The 25,468-nt window shown below is 43.1% G+C and overlaps 1 protein-coding gene across 2 annotated transcripts in view; it reads left to right on the top strand.

The window, feature by feature from the left end:
- Positions 1-25,468, top strand: part of LOC119183256 (Golgi-associated plant pathogenesis-related protein 1-like) — a 179,286-nt gene that overhangs the window by 118,131 nt on the left and 35,687 nt on the right. For both annotated transcript variants that reach the window (XM_075880411.1, XM_075880412.1), the window contains exons 4-5: positions 10,115-10,244; positions 17,249-17,332. In XM_075880411.1, the coding sequence (XP_075736526.1) occupies positions 10,115-10,244; positions 17,249-17,332 (214 nt within the window). The remainder of the gene's footprint in view (positions 1-10,114; positions 10,245-17,248; positions 17,333-25,468) is intronic.

Genomic DNA, 25,468 nt, shown 5'->3' with positions numbered 1-25,468 from the left:
AAATGCTGCAGTGCATGGAACTTGCGAAATTACACTCACAATTTCATTTGATTACTGCTGTTCTCAATTTCTGCATAATTCTTCCGCAGACACAGAAGCCGCTCCTGTGTCTTGTAATAAGATTATTGTAAGAAAAGCAACCTTTTACGTCTAGCTACAAACACCCTTACGTTCACCATATATACCGTTCTCGATTACACCGGATTAGTTGAGTAGCAGCGCAGCTTCATTAAAATGTATGGTAACTGGTCGCATTAAACAGGAGAAGACATTTGGGGCACATTTTCTAACATTGCATGCATCAATTTTTGCGTGGTTTCATTGACGTGGTGCACCTGAAGTGTTGTTCACTTGTACTTGGCGAGATAGTGCATGGATTATTGCTTATTGCCATCGAGAAATTTTGTTTTTAGCTACATACATTGGGGAAACGCGAGTGTCTGGCTTTGCACAGATGCATATTACAACACGGCATCGCGTAAACACTGTAGCAGACGCCCGCGGAACTGGAAGCTGAGATGCAGCAAATCATTGGCTATCATCGTATACTCTCGATGCTAGACGCTTTTCGTGCTATTTTGCTATCATCGCCCCACACTTCTTTCTTTCCTTGTCGTTTCATTGGCTATTGTATGTCCTCCTCGCCCGCGTAAGTGCCGAATAAGTTAAATTCGTACCCGTGCTATCGTAATTCCTCGAGATAAGAGAATTCTTGGCTAAAAAAATGCGTAGCCAAGAAAAAGCTTTGTGAATACGGCCCCAGGTGAATACAGTGACATGTCCTTTTTGTTAAAAGGTGGGTGTGAGGAGCGGGTTGATTGATTATTTGATTTATTTATTGATCGATTGATTGATATGTGAGGTTTAACGCCCCAAAACCACCATATGATTGTGAGAGATGCCGTAGTGGAGGGCTCCGGAAATTTCGACGGCCTGGGGTTCTTTAACGTGCACCCAAATCCGAGCACATGGACCTACAACATTTCCGCCTCCATAGAGTGAACAGCGGGTGCCGTTTGGGTTGTGGTCATCCCTCGTTATTTAGAAAGCAAATGAAACGAAGTTAAAAAAGAATTGCTCCAAAACATGGCATGTAGTGGGCAACATCAGTTAAGAAGGAGAACATGACTAGTTCTGTGAATTCTGTCCCAGTTGTGTAATACTACACAAATAATAATAATAATATAATAATAATAATAATAATAATAATAATAATAATAATATCTAAGACGATACTTTAAAAACAACACGATATGATTATAAGAGACGGGGAAGCTGCAGGACTCTGGAAATTTCTACTATCTGGCGTTCTTTAACGTGCACTGACATCGTGCAGCACACGAACCTTTTCACCTCCGCCGAAATACGACCGCTGCGGCCGGGATCGAAGCCGCAATCTTCGGATCAGCAGCAGAGGACCTTAACCACTGTTGTTCCTATAAGGCGGACATCACTATACAGCTAGACAGCATACATAAAACACAATGTTTAGTGCATTTTATCATGGCAGCATGTAGAAGTATACACATGTGCATGTGTGGAAACTAATGTGTTTCAACACTTTTCACCTTGTTCCAGTTAACTCTACAGCCAGAGTTTGAAAACATGCAAATGTTCTCTATGACAACGCGATGAAATTCGTGTTGCTGAATATTGCATGAAATAATTGACGCCATTTCATGTGTGTAGCATGATCGCTTAAGTAGGAGAGGTTATTCAACCAACTTTTGAAGCACTAAAACTGCACAAAACTTTCCATTTGAAAACATTTAGATCAGTTTGCAAAACGTCTAGTTGGACAGTTTATAAGTTCACATCTATTAAGTATCGGTATGTTTTCGTTTACCACAAAGGCCCCACAAAATAAAACAAAAATGCCGATTAACAGATCGCTAAATCCAGCGCATGTAAAATTAATGTCTCGATATATCGAAAAGATAACAGCGTTGCAAATAACGTACACTTCAAAATAATGAATGACATTGCGAAATAAACGTTAAATGCAAATCATAACGTGCAATGAAGGAAAGAGGAAACTGGAGGACGCTTTAGCTTCGCATTCAAGAACAGATTGCGATAGCATGAATGGGCCCTCACTCGCATCACCTTCTGAGCTGCTAGCCAGCTGCTTCAGTTCTTGGTGCGGGCCTCAACTGTGCCGTAAGGAAATGAACGACTATGTGCGCCACATGGGCTGTTTCAAAGTATTGTTGAAGGCATAATGCAATAACTGTTGTTTAGCGCCCACCACGCCATAATCATTCTTTGCGAATCAGCGAAGTTCACTATGCGTCCGAACATGCGAACCTAGCTGTTCACTTTGTTGATGGCTTCACTGGTGATGATTAAGCATGTCTGAGCACTTTGTAATGGGTGGACCTTTAAAACACCCACTCGTTCTTCAATTCACATTTTTGATGCGTGGCGCGATTCTACGTGCTGTTTTTTTTTTTTTAAGGAACCTGAAATAAATATTGTGGCTCCGGGATAGAACACTTCTGCATGCAAACTGCCCGAGTCAATCCTCACTCTGACCCGGAAAAGTTTTATTGTTCATTTTATTTGCGCCATTTCCGAGTTTTAGGTCCCAGACAAGATGATGATTTATCACTCACAACCGAAGACGCCAACGCCGGAATTTCTGCGAGACGAGCTTTTTAATGCTATCTCGCTAATATCAAATAATTCAGAGACTCGTATGAAAGATGGCGTCGCATTATCACCTGCGTTTATGATGCTAACAGTTTTCTGATAGACCGCACAGTGGCACATACCCGTTAGGATGATTGTGGTTTTTTGCGACTGAGTCGCGAGAAACAATTGATGATGATGATGATGATGATGATGATGATGATGATGATGATGATGATGATGATGATGATGATGATGATGAGCATTTAGCTTAGCTGGCCTTCGCCTACAAAGGGGGATCGGCCAAGAACCGGGCGGCAGGATCATCAAGTAAATTAGTTATGAGTCAGGCATTCAGGTAGTCTCGTAGCCGGAAATAATAATGACAATAGACTAACAAGGTAATCTTTTTGTTGCCATTATGTATGCACACATGGAAGAGCGAACCTCCCTGTGGCTATAACCTAATGTAATCCATCCGAAGGATAAAATTACTGCCACGTTTATCCTTCGGAGGGACTACATTAGGTTAGCTAAACATCTTCGCCGTTAAAAAGAAAACAGGGTTATGCACAACATATAGTTCGTCTATAACATTCAGTTTAAAATAACAAAACGAAGTGCTAACGACACTTTAAATGAGAATAATACATTCAAATAAAAAAGAAAATATCAAATAATTGGGTGACGCAATACAACAAAAAGTTGTGCTCTTAAGATGTAGTTACCTCCCGACAAAATATTTTCTGACAACAATAATCAGCTTTCGGTCTACGTAGAATACGAAGAAAAGAAGAAATGCTCCCCGGTGGCGTTATCACTCTTATTTTGTCCTCACTATTCTCATCAGAGAAAAAGATTCCTGGAAGCCCTATTTACGGAGTCAGAATTAGTAGTAAATATTCTAGTAAGTTTATCACTTGGGAGCAGTTCATTGGTTTACTGCCATATAGGGATGAAAAAAAGAAAACTACTGTGTTAGTCTACTTTTTTATGCTTGGTTTGTAAATCGTCCTTATTTCCATCAGGAAGCTTAGATGGTCTGATGGCTTGCTCAGTAAGCATTTTCATTTATTCAAAGTTTCATTTTAAGCAAATTTACCAGCTTCGTTTCACACATCTGCCCTGCCGTAATGGTCTAGTGGCAAAGGTACTCGGCTGCTGACTCGCAGGTCGCGGGATCGAATCTCGGCTGCGGCGGATGCATTTTCGGTGGAGGCGAAAATGTTGTAGGCCCGTGTGTTCAGATTTCGGTGCACGTTAAAGAACCCCAGGTGGTCGAAAATTCCGGAGTCCTCCACTATGGCGTCTTTCATAATCATATGGTGGTTTTGGGATGTTGAACCCCACATATCAATCAATTGTTTAGGCACGCCACTTGGTTCTCGGCCCATCATTCCTTGTGGATGAGCGCTATTCATACGAAAATTCATCATCATCATCATCATCATCATCATCATCATCATCATCATTATCATCATCATCATCGCACCCTCTGAGCGCGTGAAATCTCTCAATTAGTAAAATTTAATTTTTCCTAACTATTTCATAGTTCATTATATTGCAAGTAATATGTAATTCTCTCTACCCCAGAATGGGTGTGAGCCATTCATTCAGGCCGCCATCATCATCACTCTAATCAACTTGCTCAAGCAGTGGCCTCTCATTATTGCGAACATTTTGGTTCTGCATTTCCGGCTGCGAGCCCTACGGCCAATGACCGCCGATGGCCATGCCCTGCTTTGTAGCCGTTCCGCTGTCACTACGTTCGATATGTCGACGGCCGCCGTACTGTGAGATGTGTCACTGGTCAGCGGCAGCGGCGTGCTCTATGCGAACTCACAAACAGGTTTCTTCGCTGCCGGGTCTGCCTTGAATGCCCTGCCCACCATCAAGGTACCGCGGAATGATTGCATCTCATGAGTGGCCTCAAGTATTACTCTGTCGAGTGGACTGCAGGCAGCGCTCAAAAAGTTCTTGAAAGGCATCATGGGCAACCTACGGGTGGGATCTCATGCTCAGAGCGCACACGAGCGTTGCGAGGGACACTCTTGAATGGGGCCCTGCGGCGCCGTATTGGGATACCATAGAAGCGGCAGTGAATATTCGCACTGAAAACGTCACCTGGTGCATCAGTGTGATCGACGGACCGCAGGCAGCACGCAAGAGGTTCGTCTTAGGGCCAGTGTGCCGCTTACGACTGGCAGCTCGCGGCAAAAATGGGCGCGAGCCCTGCAAGTGTCTGTCACGAAGATGCTTCGTCGGCACCGTATCAACCGCGCACACTTCCTGCTCACCATCAAGACTGTTCCTGCTCACCTCAGAACTGTTCGCAGTGCCGGCGTCGCTTGGGGGATCCTCAGCTGCCTAAAGCTCCAAATACAGCGCTCAAAACCTCCTTGGCCGGTACCGTGGCCAACGTGTAGCTGGTAGCTCAAGGCGAGATTGGATGTGAAGGCGAGAGCTGCAAGCGTCACTCACCAACTGGTCTCTTTGGTGCTATTTTCCCTCGCGGCGAAATCAGTGGCTGCCGGGACGAAACACGCCGCTGCCTATGCTAAGGCATGGCCGAGTGCTAACGCTGATGTATTTAGACCCACGATCTACAAACAAGACTACGAGAACGACTACAGAGATGAAGGTACTGGTGACATCTTATAGTTCCACAGAAGAAGCCAGTTTAGAGATCTATCCGAGATCAATCCCAGGTTCCATATACAACAGAATTCTGGCGCTGTACTTTTGTATGGTTATCAAGAATATAAAGCAAAAAATTTCAATGGCAATGTTTTACAAGTAATAAGGTTCTACTACGAGTGCTTTGCATAGCCCAGGCACAACACACAAAATGAAAAAAATTTCACTTCTGAGACTATGCAACTTAGTGGGCATCGTGTACAAACTTTCATCTGGCTATTTTGGTGACATATGGCGCTCTTGCAGCCTTGAGCGTTACTAAATTTTTGGGGAAACCTCTGAAATACTGCATCCATCGCGCTTAGGAAAAATGAAATGCGGTGTAAAATAAAACGAAAACGCTCTATATATTTAATGTACATCCTATGTGTTTGTCCTAGCGTGCATATTTAAACGTACGTATCGCAAAACAAGGCCGCTTTGCACAAGGGTGCCGTGCCTGCGCAGTAAGGGCGGAGGCCTTCATTCGTGATGCGCGGACGTGAAACGAAGACAAAAAAAATGGCCCCATATCTGCATGTTTCACTGCAAATGTCGTCTAAAGACGATAGTCTTGCGTGTGGAGAGAGTGAACAAAACGTTTATTTGATGTTCTGTGTGAGAAAAGCGTGAATTGTATTTTGTAAACGCTGCGTGAGAGATTCTCTGTCCTTGCAGCGAAGGTGAACGAGCGCTATCTGGTAGTTATCTTAGAAAACGAACGAAGGCGTGCGTGTCCACTGAGAAAGATGTGCGCCTATCTCGGAGGCGATAAGATGTAGAACGCAAAGCGACGGGCAGGTGCCACCACCGTGTCGTCTTAGCAAATCGTTGGAAACACTTGTTTTTTTTTTTTTTTTGAGCATCGCGTTGCATTTTCAGCGCAGAGTGATGAACGCTACGGTCCTTTGAATTACTTATGTGTGCCTTCTCTAGTATAAAGACGCACATACAAAATATTGAAGTGTTGGTATGGTACCTCAGATATGCGCAATATTTGCCTTTTAATTGACAATCGTACAAGTATGAACACTGAAACTTGAGCAATATTGTGGGCGCTGCGGATTGGGTTGGCCGTTAAAGTATCGCTTGGTGCTGTTTGAGGGATTGTTAGCGCGGATAAACAGGCAAATGAACAGAGAGACAGGCAGGCAGATAGACAGGCAGGCAGATAGACCGAAATTTTAGCATCGAAGGTCCCCAAGAAAGACTATCGTCTTTAAAAGTACACCTAGCCTCACCATAAGATTTATCCCCATAGCATAGCGAATTTATTGTCATAGTAAAAAATTACGATGATTTATGCGGTAGTAGTTACCTCGCAAGTGTGCTTGTAGACGTTACCCAAAGAATGTTTAAAAAAGGCGCTGAAAGGCCGCTCTTCGAGCTTTCCCTGTGGCTGTGCTGCGCGTTCTGCGCAAGCCTGGCGCTATTTTTAGGGGAGAAGCTCCTTATGGCCTGGCTTGTACGTCCCCGGAGTCGTTGTAGTGCGTAACAACTGGTGGCACACACCCGAAAGAGCGGTCCTTAGAATATCCGCTGGATGGCGGCACTTGTATATAATAAATACACGATGAAAAGATGAGAGATGGGTGTACTTAGAGTGTTCACTAGACAGATGGACGGACAGACAGACAGAGGGGCGAACGCACACACGCACTGACGGATGGACCGACAGAGAGACGGCCGCACGAACAGACGCGCGGACGGACGGACGGATGGACAGACAGACAGACAGACAGACAGACAGACAGACAGACAGACAGACAGACAGACAGACAGACAGACAGACAGACAGACAAATGAGCGAACGGACAGATAAAAGAACGGACGTACAGACAGACGCATGGACGGACAAAAGCGAGAACGAATAATGGGCGGACGGAAGCACGCACAAACTGACGAACGCTTCACCCCACCAATCATCATTCACTCCGTGAATATGCTGTGATTCTTTTTTGAGCGGCTAATATGCATTACCTCATTTTTATAAAGGAACACGGATGCTTAGTTGATGCAATCATCTCTCAACTTGTCAATATTCAATGCCTCGATTACCTCCCGGCTAAACTGATGTTTGTTCTATGTTTTTGCGTGATAGCGTTAAAGAGCTAGTTTCAAAAAATTAATGATGTCGGCATCGGTGCCGTTGCTTGTGAGCGAAAAATTAGCATTGTCTTTAGCAAAAATTTGAGACAGCTTAGTTTGAATGGAAATCGAACACATGCCCTCTGCATGGCAGCAGGTTCTCTGCCGCAGAGCCCCGCAACTGCTTCAAAGTACTTCGGCAAATTCTCACTTCGTAGGAATGTCATGCAGAACGAGTAGTCGTTTTAACGCACGTAATACTGTGTGAAAAAAGCGTACATTCACATCATACGTCATAACGTGTGCTATGCCCATGGAGTGGGCGGTTTAAAGGTCCACCCTTTACCAGAGTACTGATGCATAATCAATCATCATTTTCAGCAACAGCATCAACAGAATGGGCAGGTACGCGTGACGCCTGAAGGACGTAGTTGGTACTTCGCTAAATGCGGAAGGAATATTTACAGTGTATAGTGATCACTTCGCGAGTACATGCAACGCCTACGGCAAGTATACTTGCGACAGGTGTTTTAGAATAGTTTGAACTTGTCAGTGTTACTCACACAAGACGTTTCTTTCCTCGTGGTATGGTACGAGACGAAGCGTCCCAATCATCAACACAATCATTCATTTACCGTCAACAACCCTAAATGGAGTGTCACATAAAGGGGGTGGGGGGATTGCAGAGTTGGAGTTGAAATTACACATAACTGAGCAAAGGTTTGTAACTAAACCTAACGCTATCACGCACGAATAATCTATTGCGGGCTAATTTTAGTGTAAAAGCCTAATGCATTATACACGTTTTTTGCGTCTCTTTCTTATTCCTTCATCTGTTTGTCTCTCATTGTGCGTGTGTGTGTCTTTTTATATATGTTTCTTTTTGTCTGTCTTTCTGCATTTCTTGATATTTATCGCCTTTTCTTTCTCTCTCGATTTCTCGCTTAATTTGTCAATTCATTTATCTCATCACTCTTTTTATTTTGCTGTTTGTCTTCAATTCATTGCCCTTTCTTTATTTTAATATTTTATTCATTCCTTCATATTCATATTGTTCTCTTTCTAAGATGTGATTTCTTGTCTCCCTCTTTCCCTCCCCCACCTCCTCATTCCCCCCTACCTTGCTACACTAAACAATACGACCTATACTAAAGTACGCTTGACTAGCGTATATACTTGGATGACCGAGTGGGCCATACGATGGTCCACTTCAGACCGCAGGTGCGCGTGTTCGAATTCCACCTCGCCAGAAATTTCGCTCATTGTTTCTCTCTTGTTGTTTTTGTTGTTTTCCTGTGAAAATGGCTCGAACCCAAAGGAGGGGATTGGCCGATTATAAGGTGAATTTGCCCGATACTTTCAGCAATCTTTGTATTTCTTTGTTTATCTCTTTCCCACTCTTTCTACTCGTTCTTTCGAGCGTCAGAGTTATTGCATCCTAGCCCGCGAACACATAGGTGCATCTGTTCTGGGAGTGAAGCAGAAGCTGAAAAGGAGAGCAAAGAGAGAGCATGCCGGTTCACGATGATATTATTTTTCTGTCGGCATAAACAACTCTACCGTTAGAAATTCCGCCAGATCCCCCGCGATGTGGGAGTCGATTTCGTGCGAAGCAGTAAACAACGAACCTAAACACCCAACTACTCGCACCTGGGCTCAATTAACATGCAGATGGAGATTCAGATGCACAAGCAATAGATGATGGTCCTGTTTGGCCTGTTTTGCCTATGTCAGAGTACATCACAGCAGCACGATTTGAAAAGCATACCACGGCCAATAACTGCAAAAAATCTTCTTTGTTTTTATCAGATTTTCCGCAAGCTATAAAGTTACCTTGAAATAGTAGGAGGTGCTCATCTAAAAAGAATCAAATAGTAATTACAAGGCTGTTTAATAAGCAAGGCGCTGTCCAATTCATAGCCTATCCCCTGGAGTGGGTTGCGCCAAGATGTTGAGGAACCAACCAACCAACCAACCCACCTGGGCTTATAAAACCATCCCTCGAGCTTAAGGAAAGATACACCCTCCGGAAAACAGACACTGCAAGAAACAGCTCAGACAAACCTTGCAGTCAATCTACGCCAAGAGTTTTTCGGAGCGGAGTGGAAAGTTGCCATTTTCTCACACGCCTTCTTGTCATATACCGAGGTCTGGGCTCATTTTCTGCGGAGCTGCCGGTGGTATTGAACGTCAAACAGCAGACAGCATGCAGATAGCATGCTAGTGGCAAATAGCCGACATAAATCAAGAGCGGCATTTGCATAAGATGCGCTTCTTGCCATGAGGTGCCGCCACATGACGGTGTCGCTTTGCATGGTCCATTAAGATGACATAGTATACTTAGTACAGAGATTACAACGGGAAAGAGCATGGGAGAGAGTGATCGCGCTTCATCACGCACGCTCGTGCACTTCATGCCATCCCTCTCTGAGTATCTTCCAGTTTACTCGTCGGGAGAAAGAGAAAGTGCTTAAAGTTAGCTAAAATTTCTGTAACTTTGTTTTGTTTTCTTCATTGTTGAAGTCGAATCGTAAGACAATCTACCGCGATTATAGGTCATTGGATGGTTATGAGGAATAGTGGTCTACCGCGATTATAGGTCATTGGATGGTTATGAGGAATAGTGGTCCGGCACCCCGCTAAGAATCTGTATACTTATATGCATGCACCTGCTCCGAATCTCACACCACTAATTGTCCCCACGCACATGCACATGCAGCTCTGTGACCTGGCACAATACTGGGCCAACCACCTGGCCCACACGGACGACTTCTACTACCGCAAGTTTAGGGACGTCGGCGAGAACCTTTTCTGCCGATGGTCTTACGTGCCGGACTTCGACGTCACCGGTGAGTAGGGCTATTGCATGGATGACATAATAGTGCTGATTAAAAAAAATTGAATCATATTACCAAAGTCCTGAATGGGGAAAGTTATGGCAGCTTCGCACTACTGTGGTGCCAAGCCTGAACAGAAAGCGGAGCGGGGTCGCTGTCCTTGTTTCTCTTTTTTTTCTTTTCGTTGTTTCTTTGTCACTCTTTCTTTTCATGTTTTCTGTCTCTGTTTCTTTCTATTTATTTCTTCCTGTGTATTTTTGCCCGTCACTTGATCTGTATCTTTGTGTTTTGCTCTCTGCCTTTTCTATCTCTCTTTCGTATCTGTTTTTTATGCATCTTTCTCTAGAGTTATATGTCTTTACCTGTTGTATTATCTTTATTTCTTTCCCTTTTTTGTTTTTCTTCATCTCTTTCGCTCTTTCTCTTTTGTTGTCTCTTTTTAAAATCTTTTCTGGGCCGGTTTCTCTTCAACTTTCTCTCTCTCTCTTTTTCTATCGTTTGTGCCTTTGTTCTGTTTATTTCCATCTGTCGCAGTCTTTATCTTTATGTCGTTTTCCTTTCTTCTTTCTCCCCTTTTAAGTGTTTCTTTTTCTTTACTGCCGTTATTCATCTCCATTTATTTCTATCGATTCTTTCTTCCTGTCTCTCTTCCTTTCTATCTCTTTCTTTCGCTCTCTCCAGTTCACTTGTTCCACGTGCTTTATTTCGCACTGTTTAATGCTCGCACCAGCTGTCTTGCCCGATCCCTGTGAGAACGGAACACAAGTTGGCGATAGCTGAAACAGCGTTGCTGTTAAAAAGAAGGAGCTCCAACGTGTAGGAAAAAAAGCTACAGGGAAGTTTATACGGAGTTTTCAGCATTAAAGGGCCTGCAAGAAACAATCCTTTTGTGTTCTTGTCGGGAATCGAACCAGGAACCAACTCCGGGGTGGTCGCTCTATTAATTGAACTATACAGCATGGGAGGAACTGCCGGCATGCCAACACGCTTAAAACTCAACTTCATAACGTCCTTTCATTACCGTTTTGCCACCATGCGTGTTGCTTATTTGCAGTATTCGTGGTGTATGCGCTTCGAGGTCACGATTAATCACCCTCGCGTTGCCACTTGCTAGCGTCCTGGTTAAATATATAGAGCAACCACCCCAGAAAGGCAATGGTCCCGGATTTGGTCTCCAGACCTCGAAGAATTTTGCGTCACCTAAGTAGCTTCCGTCCTAAAAAATATCCGCACAACCCTTTTGTAGTTTTGTACTACATGCGGGTAGTCGAATAAAACTATATTTAAGAGCTTGTTTTCTGTGTTAGACACAATATCAATGAAAACTAACAGACAATAACGCCAAGGAAAGTATAGGGTATGTTATTAGAAGTAATTGTAATGTAAATGTGAAGAAAAAAATGGTGTACGAAAAGATAACTTGGTGGCACTGACTGACGCCTCCACCTTTATTGCACATATATACCCTATAAAGTTAACGGGAGGGTGACCTTCACCGTAGCTCAGTGGTATAACATCGGACACGTGATTCGAAGGTCGCAGGTTCGGATCCTGCCGGTGGCAACTTGTCTCTTGGTCCACTTTTCTTTCTTCACATTTACATCACAATTACTTCTAATAACATCCTCTTTACTTCTCTTGGTATTATTGTCGGTCAGTTTTCATTAGTGCAGGTGGTTGTCACTTTTTTTCTTTCAATGCATTCCCTCCACCTTGCTAAATTCTACAGAATTGATTTTCAATAACAAATCTTGCGTAAACTGAAGCACTGCTTTTTGCCTCCATAAAGAGTGCTTGTGCGGTCGGCGCAGTAGCTTCAGCGGACAAAGCGATTCGTGTGTGATCACTTGGTCACATATAGAAATTTAATTCCCGACAGCAGCAGCAGCGTTCTGGTGAATGCGTAACACAGAACCGGCCGTGTACTGTCTTGAGACGTACTAACTAGCGTGCTAGACGGTTATTCACACTCGGTTATTGCAGTGCACAAAAGAAACAAATGCCAAACAGTACACAAACATAGACAGTAGACGAAATCGCGTATGTATATCTGTCCATGCTTAATATGCTTATTGTGTTGTCCTTTGATGCGCGTTGCCACAAGACGCCGTGTACTTTGATGTGCAGCTTGAGGAACCTGAGACGTTCGAAAATAATGCGGAACGTTCATACGAAGTTTAAATTCAAAGAAATCGTTTACTGTAACGACCGAACACAATGCTTGGGCTGTTTGAGAGACGTCTTAACGTCTACCATGTGCGTTTAGAGCCCGTACTGCTAAATGTAACCACGCGAACACTTGTCACACTTCGGTTTCGCCTGCGATCATCTCACTGCGGCTCTCTGGGAATCAAACACTCGACCTCACACTCACCAGTGGAATGTCGTACGCAAACTGACCCCCGCGGCAGATATTGCATCACTAACGCCCATCTTACATCACCGGTAAGTTATTTCGGTAACGCCACAAGCCATATGCTTAAAGAAGACAGTTGCGCTAATTTGGAAGTGCAACATCGTCACTCTTGCATTTTCTGGGTCGCCGATGTTAGTATCGAGCTTTTAACAGCTCGACTTCTGCGATAAAAAGTTAATGAGTTATCACACTGGCATTTTTACTCGCTATTCATAAAAAAATGAACTTTAAAATCAAACCTATAAGGTCAGAACCGCTCAAAATAGGAAATTTCTGCCAATCCTGACACTGCGAATTTCAGTAGGAAGTGTCGAGATAGTGACAACAAAAAAGCATTTGAAGTATTTTGAATTCATTTGCTAAATCGCACGCTGGCTATTTTCGAGTTTATATATACATGAAACTTGAAGATAAAGTTCGTTCCTGTCAAGATGGCTTCAAGGATCGAGACCGTCCGAAGGCCCGTCCGCCTTGTGGACTTCTTCGAACAATTCTATAGGGCGCACTTGGTCCTTAATTCAGTACACAAGACACGGTGCTCGCACAATAACTGCGCCAATCGATCGCACTCTCACAGTGGTAGAAAGAACATTACAAGGGAGACTCGTCAATAAAAATACAAATAAAAGTATTCATCTAACTTCTGCTGGCAGCTCGCCAGCAGAAGTTCGAGAACTTCCAGTGGAGCGAATATAACGGTCGCAGCATACACATGGACCATATACACGTTTAGAAAGAAAACCACACATTAATTGTTAAAAACAACAAGAAAAGAAATATGTGTTACCTTTATCACAATAATGAGTTACCAGGCTTGAAGCGCAATTCAGGCTTGTTTGTTTGTTTGTTTGTTTGTTTGTTTGTTTGTTTAGAATCCCAAAGTAAACATCGCAAGGATCGCCCGTCTCACCTGGGCTTCCACAGAAGCATTTTCTTTTTTTCTTTTTTTCTTTTTTTCTTTCGGAATTTTCTATATGGCATAAACGTTCAACACATAAATTGGGGCTGGTTTCGGCTATGTGCACTAAACGTTATCGATGGTCGGTCCCAAAGATCCAAGATTCGTAGGCTTGTCGGATGAAGGATTACTATTGCTGTGAGGAAACAGTGGGCCTTTAACTCACGCTGAATCGTAATGATGTGTCAGTGTGACTGTAGGGACACGTATCGCACGAGCAAGCGTATATATATATATATATATATATATATATATATATATAATATATATATATATATATATATATATATATATATATATATATATATATATATATATATATATATATATATATATATATATATATATATATATATATATATATATATATATATATATATATATATATATATATATATATATATATATATATATATATATATATATATATATATATATATATATATATATATATATATATATATATATATATATAAGGGACACAAGTGTATACTTAAGGGCTCGTTTTTCGTGTCTTACACAATATTAATGAGATCTAACAGACAATAATGCCAAGGAATGTATAGGGGAAGTTATTAGGCCAATTGTAATATAAATGAGAAGAAAGAAAAGTGGGTGAAAGATAACTTTCCGTGGGCACGATCCGAACCTGCGACCTTCGAATAACGCGTTCGATGCTCTACCACTGAGCTTCCACGACAGCCGTCCCCCCAGCCACTTTATTGGGTATCTATGTCAATTTAAACGTGGGAGTGTCAGTCAGCGCCACTAGTAGCCATGAGGGTGAGTGTGGCACACTCTTTATGAGCCTGTTTGGCGTCACGTAGCACGTGCACTTATTACTATCTGGTAGCTGATATATATATATATATATATATATATATATATATATATATATATATATATATATATATATATATATATATATATATATATATATATATATATTAATATATATATATATATATATATATATATATATATATATATATATATGCCATTACACATTTCACTCCCCCCCCCCCCCCCTGGCTGCGGCGGCTGCATTTCCGATGGAGGCGGAAATGTTGTAGGCCCGTGTGCTCAGATTTGGGTGCACGTTAAAGAACCCCAGGTGGTCTAAATTTCCGGAGGCCTCCACTACGGCGTCTCTCATAATCATAGAGTGGTTTCGGGACGTTAAACCCCACATATCAATCAATCAACATTTCACTCCCCGCGTGGATTACAGTCACGAGCGTTGTTTTTACGAAGGAATGCCTCTTATCTCATTCGTCTAAGACAACTAGAAGGCTATCTTTTTGTTCTTGCTTTATACGCCTCACCTGGTTTTAAACGGCATCCGTCGGCCCACCTTTCTGCAAGCAACAATATGTATCATGACTGCGTCATCATGTGACGGCAGGATGGCGTCATGCGGACGTCACGAATATTCGCAATCTCTGACGTCGTAGTCAGCGTAGTCTGATGAACTATTTCTGATTTATTCCCACACGCCTCGCCATCGTGCTGCGGCGAAGGTGGGCAGGAAGGTCAACCACACGCGCGTCCGGTTTGCTATTCTTTACTGGGGGAAGTGTCATTAAGTATTGAAGTAATTGGAGATGGAAAGAAGGAAGCATAAAAGACACTGCTGTGCTCCACAGCACTGAACGCGGTATCTCGGGCACATTAAGTTGCACTGTAGACAGACGCGTAATGCTGCCTTCTGATAGGCTACAAGTACCCGACATAAACCATCCAGCAACTGTTGTACGGACTCAGCATATTGCCACAATGCTTCCTAAATTGTGTTACCGCCCCGTTGCAGTGACATTAATTCTCAGCGCAAACCACGCCTGCACAGTGTTTGAGAAGCTTCAGGGTTGTAGTAGACCGTTTTGTTAAGATTACGCCCACAGTCACAATTAATCCGGAGGACTGTCACAATTATTCCACTCTGGCGTTTCTCCAAATATTATCATTGTTTTGGCACGTCAAACCCCCAAAAAATTATTACCTTTTAACCACTGATAGACTAGAGGTGTGAAGCATTCAAATGCACTGAGACGATCTTGAAAAGTATGGTACCTTGTTTCGGCCCCTGTGAATAACGCCTTTTTGTGGTAGTTTTACAATAAAGATATATGACATATATTTTTTTCAAAGTAAGGCTGATTAAAGGTCTTGTGCTACGTCCCCAAACGCACTACAGTCAGGTGGTATATTATAGTGTTCCAGATTCATGTTTGCTGTAATTCATCCAGGAAGAAAAGTGCTTTCCTGTGCCAGACATGCATCTGCAAAGTAGGGGCTATATATACGCCACGTGTACTTTGTACTGTAACTGTAGCGTAAAAAGATAGTGAACTTCATGGGTCTCTGTATTCTTCGCGTTAATTGCACACCAGGCAAGATTGCCGAAGCTGTGTAGTAATGAGACATTGGTTGACCAACATTAGCAATGAAGAAAAAAACGGCAGCAAATTCAGGGAGTGAATGATGGATAGTGGGGTGAAGCATCCGTCCGTCCATTCGTTCTTGCTTCCGTCCATCCATGCGTGTGTCTGCGTGGCCGCCCGTGCGTCCATCCGCCCGTCCGTGCGTGCGTCTGTTCGTGCCTCCACACGTTCATATGTGCGTCCGTCCCTGCTTTCGTCCATGCATCCGCTCCTGCGTCCGTCCGTCCGTGCAGACATCCGTGCGTCCATCCATGCATCTGTCTGTGTGTCCGTTCGTCCATCTATTCAACACTCCAAGTACCACCATCTTGCATCTTTTCATCATATATTCCTCATATCGAAGCACCGCCATCCAGTGGACATTCCAAGGACTGAACAAGAGGAGGCACACGCACACTTTCTTATGGCTTGCGCTTCGTGTCTACTTCCCACCTTTAGCCACCTCGAGTTCATGGTTTATACTAGTTCACTGTATTCATGGCACTGCTGCCCAACGCTTGCTAAGCCTTTCTAAAACCTAGGAGGTTACGCCCAGTGAGTATAACGTAGCAACCCTTTCTTGTCTTCTGTGTGTTGTTGAACAATAAAAAATTCGCAGCGTGCGCGTTAACTAAAAGCCGAATTCTCCTGTCTCTCATTCTCCCTTGGCAGCCATTCGCATGTACATTGAGCACTATTTTTTATTGTTCAACAACGCACAGAAGAAATTTCTCACCGGCACCAGCTTGGAGGTCAAAATTTAATACTTGTTACACACTACTACTACAGCTACGAGGGATGAACGAGTGCCGCTATAAGAAGCTTCGCTCCTGAAACTATGCCAAGATAAATGAACAGTGTAGTATCAGTTGCTACTTTTTTTCTTGAAACCTTTAAAAGTTACTACCCATAGGTGGTAATGGCGAGTGTAGTAACAGTTATTAATTGCTGGTAGTAACAGCAAAAGTGGCAACTGCTACCACCCTCGCCGTTACTAACTGCGCTTACTACCAGGGTTGTAACATATGTGACAAACCGTTTCTACCCAAAACTTAGCAAGTACTACTACCTTTTTTCTAAGAGTGTAGGTCTAATGATGTGGTCTTACACGCGTTTGTGATTCGTGAGGTTCTTGATATTCATAGGCTACCATATTTTAATGTAATGACTGTCTTTTTGCGATGCAATGTATTTGTACTGCCGCCTTTTTTTTTAAATCTAGGTGAGCAAGTCGCCAGGTACTGGTACAGCGAGATCAAGTACTACGACTTCCTTCTCGACCCGTCCATACTCCATGTTCAGGCAGGTAAGAAGACCCAGGTGATCAATCTCTCACATAAGTCATGCTTGTGGCGCGCGGTAACGGCTTGTAACGGCGAGTTACGGTAGTGATGCAGTGAATATTTACTATACCCGACGAACTCTGGCAGTGCTCACTTCACATCTTGAGAAGCAAGATCATGTAACATAGCCGAAGGAAATGGGGTATGTATTCTTGTGGCATAATTTGCTTGGTTGTGTATGTATGCGTGTGCGAATACACATGCACATACACGCATACCATTGGCGCACCAACGGGGGGCAGGTTTAGGGGGTTGTAACCCCCCCCCCCGAGGCTGACTTAACCCCCCCCCCTTTCATATGGCTCAATGTCCTTGTTGCCCACCGAGTCACCTACGTCAGTGGTGCACCGAAAGGGGCCGGAATCAGGGGTTTTAATTCTCCCTACCAGAGGTCGACCCCCCCCCCCCCTCCACTTGTAAGTGCAGCCTTGTTTTCAAGTTGTCGTTTCGATCCATGAAGTGGCTTGAGGGCACAATTGCCTGATTTATTTTTATAAATATGTCATATACACATATCTACTTTTTCACTGAAAGATCAGAAACCGCATGCTGTGTGGCTCGAGCTGCATTCACTTCCAGTGAAGCAGCTTTGTAAAAAAAAGTGCTTTCACGAGTCGTCAGTCTGACCGCTTTCATTTTATTCTTGGTGGAAGAGGGGCTGTGTACAATGAATGTGCCCTGCGTGACTTGGCTTCGGTGCATGGTGCCTGTCACTTCAAAATGTATTACATCCAGCAGCTCAACCAGCTGTGTATGCAATGCTACTTACATGTATGTTGCAAATGAGCAACTTTTGCAACATACATTTGTAACACTTGTGTCCATGTGCTTCGAGTTGTCGATGAGTACACCCTCGCGCTGTCAAACGCTAGATTCCTAGTTAGCTCAATTGGCAGAGCGACTGCCCCAGATAGGGGTTGGTCCTGGGTAGAACCACGTACCAGGACGTATTTTTCGGCAACAAAGAAGCTTTCTTTCTCAGCAATCTTTATGAATTTCCTTGTGACTTCGTGCTACAAACAGGTGGTTGTCTTCTTTCACTTTCATACATGTATGTTCAGAACGAGAGTTTGCAGTATTGTTCACCGTTTATAACATTATCCGGTTCACACGGGAAAATCTACTGCACTGGCTTGCATTCGTGCAAATACCTGGTTCACTTAGACGCTCCTAATGCAATTAGAGATTAAGATCTCAAGTGCTTAGATACCGCTAAACTATTGGTCTCACAAGGCTTGATTTATTGGCCCTAAATGTGTGATGTGACGAAGCTGCAAAGTAATAACGTTGTGCTCAAGTTGCTTTAAATGTGCAACTTTCTTCAAATAAAAAAAGTCATGAAGCTAATATTATAGAACTAACAGGTAAGTTCATTCAATTGCCTTACTCGCTATAGTAGTGAAACACGTGGTGCCCATTTCCAGTTTCGATGCCGGCGGCAGTTTCGTTACTTTTTTCCAAATACTTTACATTATAGTTAACATGAATTGTGTCCGTCATATAGCTTGTTCTTCTTTAAATAGTTAACAATAAGCACACTCCTTCCCGAAAAGCATTCTTTTTGCATGATAAATGAGCTCCTCAAAATACGAAGTAAGAACGAAGGCGAACGCGTGTCGCCATTACAATGCTCTTTAGAATTAAAGTATTTCCAGATAGCGTCACTTGACGTGCAAACGGTGTATAATTCAAATTGGCAGGATGAAATCAAGTTAACTGTCAATCCTCTGAAACAAAAAAAATAAATATTTTAGGCACCCTTGCTTTTCCAGATACCATGTGCGACTCTTCTTTTTCTTGCCTCATCACAATGCATTAAGTTTGTTAAATATATAAACTTTCTCAGGAACTCTGAGCCCGTATCTGCATGTCGGCGCACCAAATACAACAAATAAACACGCCAAGGAACATGCTTTTACTCCATTCCGACCGTAGCCGTATCTTCTCAAGGACCAGATCGATCTGAATGACAGCCGTTTCATGAGATATTAAGTCGCATTTATTCTCTCATCTAAATTTATTGAACAAGTATTTGATTCCTTGTGAAACAGAGGCTCATTGTCGCTTTTGAATATTCTCGCAACCTGAAAATAATACTGCAAACACACCTACCCTAACTGATATACTCCGTTCACTTCAGACCACCCAAAAATCTGTGATTCATCAGTAGTAAAGACAGCGATGCGAAGAGCCGCAATCCAGTGCAGAACAATAAAAAAAAAAGAGAGAAAAAACACAATATATTAAGCAATCGCGCCAAAAACGGTTAGCCAAGATTATTTATTCAAACCAAAAACACAACGATGCAATCTTAAAAATGCAGCAACAGTATCCCCCCCCCCCCCCCCCACACACACACACGACAGAAACATATCACTCTCCGTTGTCCGAGGCGCCAGTGAAACCATCGCCCGTTTGACGCGAACTCGGGAGACGTGCCATTCCTGGAAGGCCGAGTCGGGTAATACTAAGAACGCGAGTGGTCCATCCACTTTCGCTGCGGCCACACACACTCGCACCCCGGAACTAGGGCCAGTTCTAAACCAGAAACGACGCTGCGCACGCGTTTTCAAAGTGAAACCATAAGTTCGAAGAACTGCTTACGTACTCAGCTACTGAAAAAAAGCAAAAAAAGTCTCGCCGAATTCTCACACTTTCGAATGCGTTGCCCGCAGCCACGGTGTAGGAACCGTGCCCGCAGCCCAGGATGGGGATGGGTGGTTCGTGCCTCCCCTCTAAAGAGGGACCGTATGCATTCCGAAACGTCGGGACAATGCCCACTCAAAGTTCTAAAGATCAGAAGGCGCTTTGAAACACGTGTTTTCTGTTTTCTTCGGGGCTCGCGCAGGCAAATGGTGTCTCCAGAAGGGTGGTCGTGCATTTTCTCCTAGACAGTGGACGTACAATGAGCACTGGAATGGCGAGAAGAAAGGCGGCCTTCCAAGCGGCTCGTTCGTCAAAGTGACCGCAAACCGCGGAGGCTCTGCAGAAGCACATGGCGATTAGTTAGAGCACATACGTACGCTGTGGTTCCTGCATTTCTGAGCAAGCGTGGCAGCTTGGGCTAGTTGGTATGACATGACGATAGTTATAGCGCGAGAACCGTGTCCTTCCTGTCTCTGTGTCGTCGTTTTATTCTCGCGCTGTAACTATCGTCTCAGCAAGCCTTACAGCGTGTGCACCGCCAGCATGGTCGCCAGCCACTCCGCAGTACCGCGCACATGCAGGGACCCCAAGCAAGCACGACTGCCATGCAAAACCTGCAGTTGCGAAAAAGGGAGCAGAAAGATGCCGTGGTAGGGTGGCTAGAATGGGGAGGTGGTTGTTGTTGTTGTTAGTGCTTCGTGAGGAAAAGGAAGAAGGCACCTATCTTTTGTCTGCCTACAAGCGACACGGCGCAGAGCCTAAGGGAGGTGTTAAAAGCGAGCCGTGTTTCCCTTGCCGAGAGAGAGAGAATAAACTTTATTGGGTTCCAGCATGCGGGATTCCCTCCGGCCGCGCAGGGCGTGGGGTTCACCCTATCTCACGTTACACTAGAAGTCCTAATGTCACGCGGGCCGAGCGGTGCTGTGGTGCGCGAGATGTTCCCTAGGTCGTGATTTAGCGCGGCGATCGGAGGCGCTGTTGCTAGCGCGACTACTAGCGCGGCGGAGACGGCTGCAGATGGTGTGTATGCCGGGGGAGGCTGCTGGTCACACGGGATGCAGATCGTGCGCTCAGAATTTCCCCCTTTTTTGTGCGCTTTGGCGTGCAAAGACAGGTTAGCAAAATGGGAGTGCACTATCGTAAGGGTGGACAAAGCACTCCAGGAAAATTCCGCCGTATGCGAAAAACATTTTGATGCATAGTAAATGTTTTGAATTTATTTAAGGGTAGAAAATACTTGTGCGCATGTGTGGAAGGCATCGGCAAGTGGAGATACTAAACGATTTGTGGTGCTCTTGAAACTTCGGCCATTGCTTTTCGATAAATATATTTATTTACCTCAAAACCATGTATTCTCCCTTGGTTGTTAGATTCAGCGTGCGAGAATTCGTGCATATTGTGGAAAGACAGGAATAATTCAGCGTGACAAGACTAGTTTAAGAGATGATGTGGTACGCCCCTTATTCCCAAACCTGCTCCATTATATATCGGAGAGTTTGCCTAGAGAACGAAAAAGACAAAATGCTACTTCATCGGACTACGTACCAGCAGAGAAGTGTCCCGATAGCCCTATAGCACGTTGGAGGATTGCCCAAATAACTCAACAAGCTGCCAAGGCAGGTGTTGGGATCGGGATTTAAGGGGACTTCTGTGTCCGTCAGAGTATCTGTAAAACCTGGCAGAGGCTATGGAAGCCAAGTTGACACATGTGTTTAGCACAGTGCATGAGCCTGCATTCGAATTTAGTAGCCAGTCTTCCATGATCTCAAAGGAGTTTTCAGAAATTGGCTGCATTGAACATTGCAAAAAGCTGAACAAAGCGGCGGTCAAATTATTTCGCCTGACGAGAGTTTTTTTTTTTTTTTGAAGGGTCTGAACCAAGCAAAAAGCCAGAAAAAGTCAAGCGATTGAAGCACTGCGTCACGTAAAAAATTCTGTTAGTGACTTCCTGTAAGAAATGTTGCTGCAGCCATGAAACTAAGTGTCTTCTCAGTTTTTACGCATGTTTCAGAATACCGCTTCAAGTGTAATACAAATCCAGCATTGAGAAAATGGCAATGCGTAACTGCACTCGGTATCACACTGTCTAGCCAGATTTAGAAGCAAACAGTGTCACAATCTATCGTGGGTTAACACAAGATAATGGTGGCAAACTAACATCATCAAGGATACCACGCCCCGCTTGAGCAAGCTTTCTTTTACTCCGTTAAGACGTAGTTTAATGTTATACAAAATAAAATCGTTTTGGTTTCACCGAGCATATAAACAGTGGTGCTGTCAAAATGACGATCTGTCAAAAACTTCGCTTCAATAGAATGTTCATTCTGCGAAAGATGCGTGTATTCATAATTGGGGAAATTGCTGTTTGATATTTACTTTGACGAAACTGTTGTACTGGTGGAAAACTCGAAACGACCATCGCGGGTGCGTTCCAACGGAGAAAGCTGGCTGTGCCTCCGACTACAACGCCACCGCTGCAGGCTCGCGAGCGGGAGTCACCTCGGAGCGGCCGGTTTTCACACCTTCCAATTCTGGCCACCCTAACCGTGATATATTGAGGAAAAAATGGCTTTGGGAGCTTGCGAAAGCTATATTGGTGGCGTTCACCTTTTCTTGCTTTTTTTTCCCAGAAGCTATGTGTCACGCCTTCTTATTTTACCCCTTCTTTTTTGCGTGTGGTACATCGAATGAAAGCCACCCATGCATGCATACGTTCAGTTCGTCTTCAAACCACTACCACTACCACCACGTTCAGTTCGCTCGCTACAACTTGTGCTCTGTGTCTGCTGCGCGAAGGTACATCGGTATAGTGCGCTTCCGAACAGACCACAGGCATCGCTGAAGTGCCAGTCGAACACGATCCCCACCGACCTCCCGAAAAAGATTCCACGTTGAGATTCAAGATGCAGCAACAGCACTGGAATCCTCGATTACAGCCAAACAGGCGATTACTAGGCACATACCACCGTCAGATGCGTTCATCAATTTGTCATCACTGAGGATGCTTCAGTCGCTAAACATGAGCACCCGAATGACATTGCGAATCGGTAAGCGAAGTTACAATGCGGTTGATCCGTAAGCTGAGAATTTTACTACACGCGCGCAGCGTTGAGCTGTACATATTCCTTATAATCAATACCGGAAAGCTTATATTCAATATTTGCGGTGCACTTTCATAACTGTAGTCTGACGAGGCTCAAGGGAAGTTAAATATATAGGATATTCTGTTCGTGTTTTCCGGAAAATCCTCAGTTGCACTTCTTTAACCGCCAAAGTTGCCAATTGGGCTTGTTTGTATCGCATTTACTGATTACTCAGGTAGAAAGACAAAATGCACAATAATTGGGGCACAGGAAAAGCACACTGTGCCATGTGTCGCCATGGGTCTTTTTTGCGTTCCTTTTTTTTTTTTGCTCTACCATAGAAGTCACATTCCTTTTAGACAGCATTGTTCGACCACCGGCCGGCCGACACGTCAGCACCAGAACCACTAAACAAAGCTGAAAAGCTAGAAAAATGAAGTATTTGCCAGACATCTCTGTCGAGAACTATGTTACGCCTTGTTTTATTCGATTTTTCGTTTATTTTTACGTGCACTGCTTTGTCGAACGGTTTGTTGTCCTTCTCAAGGTTTTTCAAAGTGTCCCGGTAAAAACACATATAGATTGTTGTCGTTGTTGAAATAAAACTAAAGATAAAACTTGAGATAAAATTAAATTGCCACATACTAAATAGTTATTATAGGTTGCATTACCTGCAACAGCAATAATAATAATAATAATAATAATAATAATAATAATAATAATAATAATAATAATAATAATAATAATAATAATAATAATAATAATAATAATAATAATAATAATAATAATATAATAATAATAATAATAATAATATTATTATTATTATTATTATTATTATTATTATTATTATTATTATTATTATTATTATTATTATTATTGCAGGTAATATAACCTATGATAACTATTTAGTATGTGGTACTTTAGTTTTATCTCAAGTTTCAACCCCCCTCCCCGCAGAGAGAAATCCTGGGTGCGCTAATTATACATACATACATACATACATACATACATACATACATACATACATACATACATACATACATACATACATACATACATACATGCCAGATGAGTATGCATGTTCATTCGATCATTCATGAACTTGTGAAGCTGTGCACACAGCTCGCAATCAATTGTCACAAGGTAAATTATCAGGCTAGTTCGTTTTACATGGCTGTTAAACAGCACTGAAGTTACAGGATATACAAAGCTCTGGAGACATGTGGAATGAAGAAGACACAACGGGCGCATATTATCAAATAGATTATGTTTAAAGACAGGAAGGATTAACAACATAACAAAAGAGATGCAAAAGAACATGCCTGATCGCTCCATTATAGGAATCGATATAACACGAAAGCGAAACATATCATCACAAAAGTGGTGTTTACTGTGTAGGAATGTTTAATATTTGAAAGCTTGTACGATGTCTATTGGTATTCGGCAGCTATTGGCCATAAGATTGAGCAGAGTCGCCGCCTGGTGGCAACTGGCCGAAACAGTGAAGTGTGGGTTGCACCTTGCGTCGTCTGCTTCTATGTGTGGTTTGTCCGGTCATGTCAGCGCGAGTGTAACTATTTCTACGCATGCCTGAAACGACGTACGAAATCATGTGGTCTTGCACGGCTGCTAATGCATTGTAATAAGAACGGCGAGTGCAACTTGCCAGAGTGCTGTTTATTGTCGTCGTACCCTCCATTCACCACAATAATTCTAGAGTGGGTGCTGCTTTCTGTTCGAAACACATCGCAAAATGCTCTTGGCATCCTCCCAAACATGAGGACTGTAAATGTTGCGCGAATGCAGCGTTTTATGGCGACTCGATTGTTTAAAAAAATCAGGCGCTAGGCCATGCACTTGCGGGCTGTTGATAGGTATATAACTACGGCACTCTAGTTAATCGATCATGCGAGGAGCCTTAGTTGTGTTTATCTGGCCGGGGTACCACTACATAGAAATATTGCTGTATTTATATGTGTATATTACTTTCATATAAACTGTGACACTTTGGTACTTACACTGTACTTAAAACAGGGTGTTTTTTAATGAATGAATGATCTTTATTGCACTCATATCTTATACAAAATAAGCACAAACTGTATGGTCCCATAGCCAAAGGCTAGTGCGGGTCCTATTGAAAGTATACATAACTGAAACTGTTATAGTTCTAATTACAAATAAACAGAAGTAAACAATTCAAATTTGATATCATCATACAAGAAGTAATGTTTATCTGTTAACAACAGTCACTTGAATTCGATTGAACATAGAAAAAAGGGAAAGTACATAACTTGTAGTAAATACAAATATTTGGTGATTAGTGGCGTACAGAACTGAAGAATGATACTTGCAGTTGCAAGTATCAATAGT

Source organism: Rhipicephalus microplus, chromosome X, assembly GCF_043290135.1.
Source record: "Rhipicephalus microplus isolate Deutch F79 chromosome X, USDA_Rmic, whole genome shotgun sequence".
Taxonomy (NCBI): Eukaryota; Metazoa; Arthropoda; class Arachnida; order Ixodida; family Ixodidae; genus Rhipicephalus; species Rhipicephalus microplus.
The sequence above is the reverse complement of the archived record's forward strand: the minus strand, read 5'-3'. Positions and strand labels throughout refer to the sequence as shown.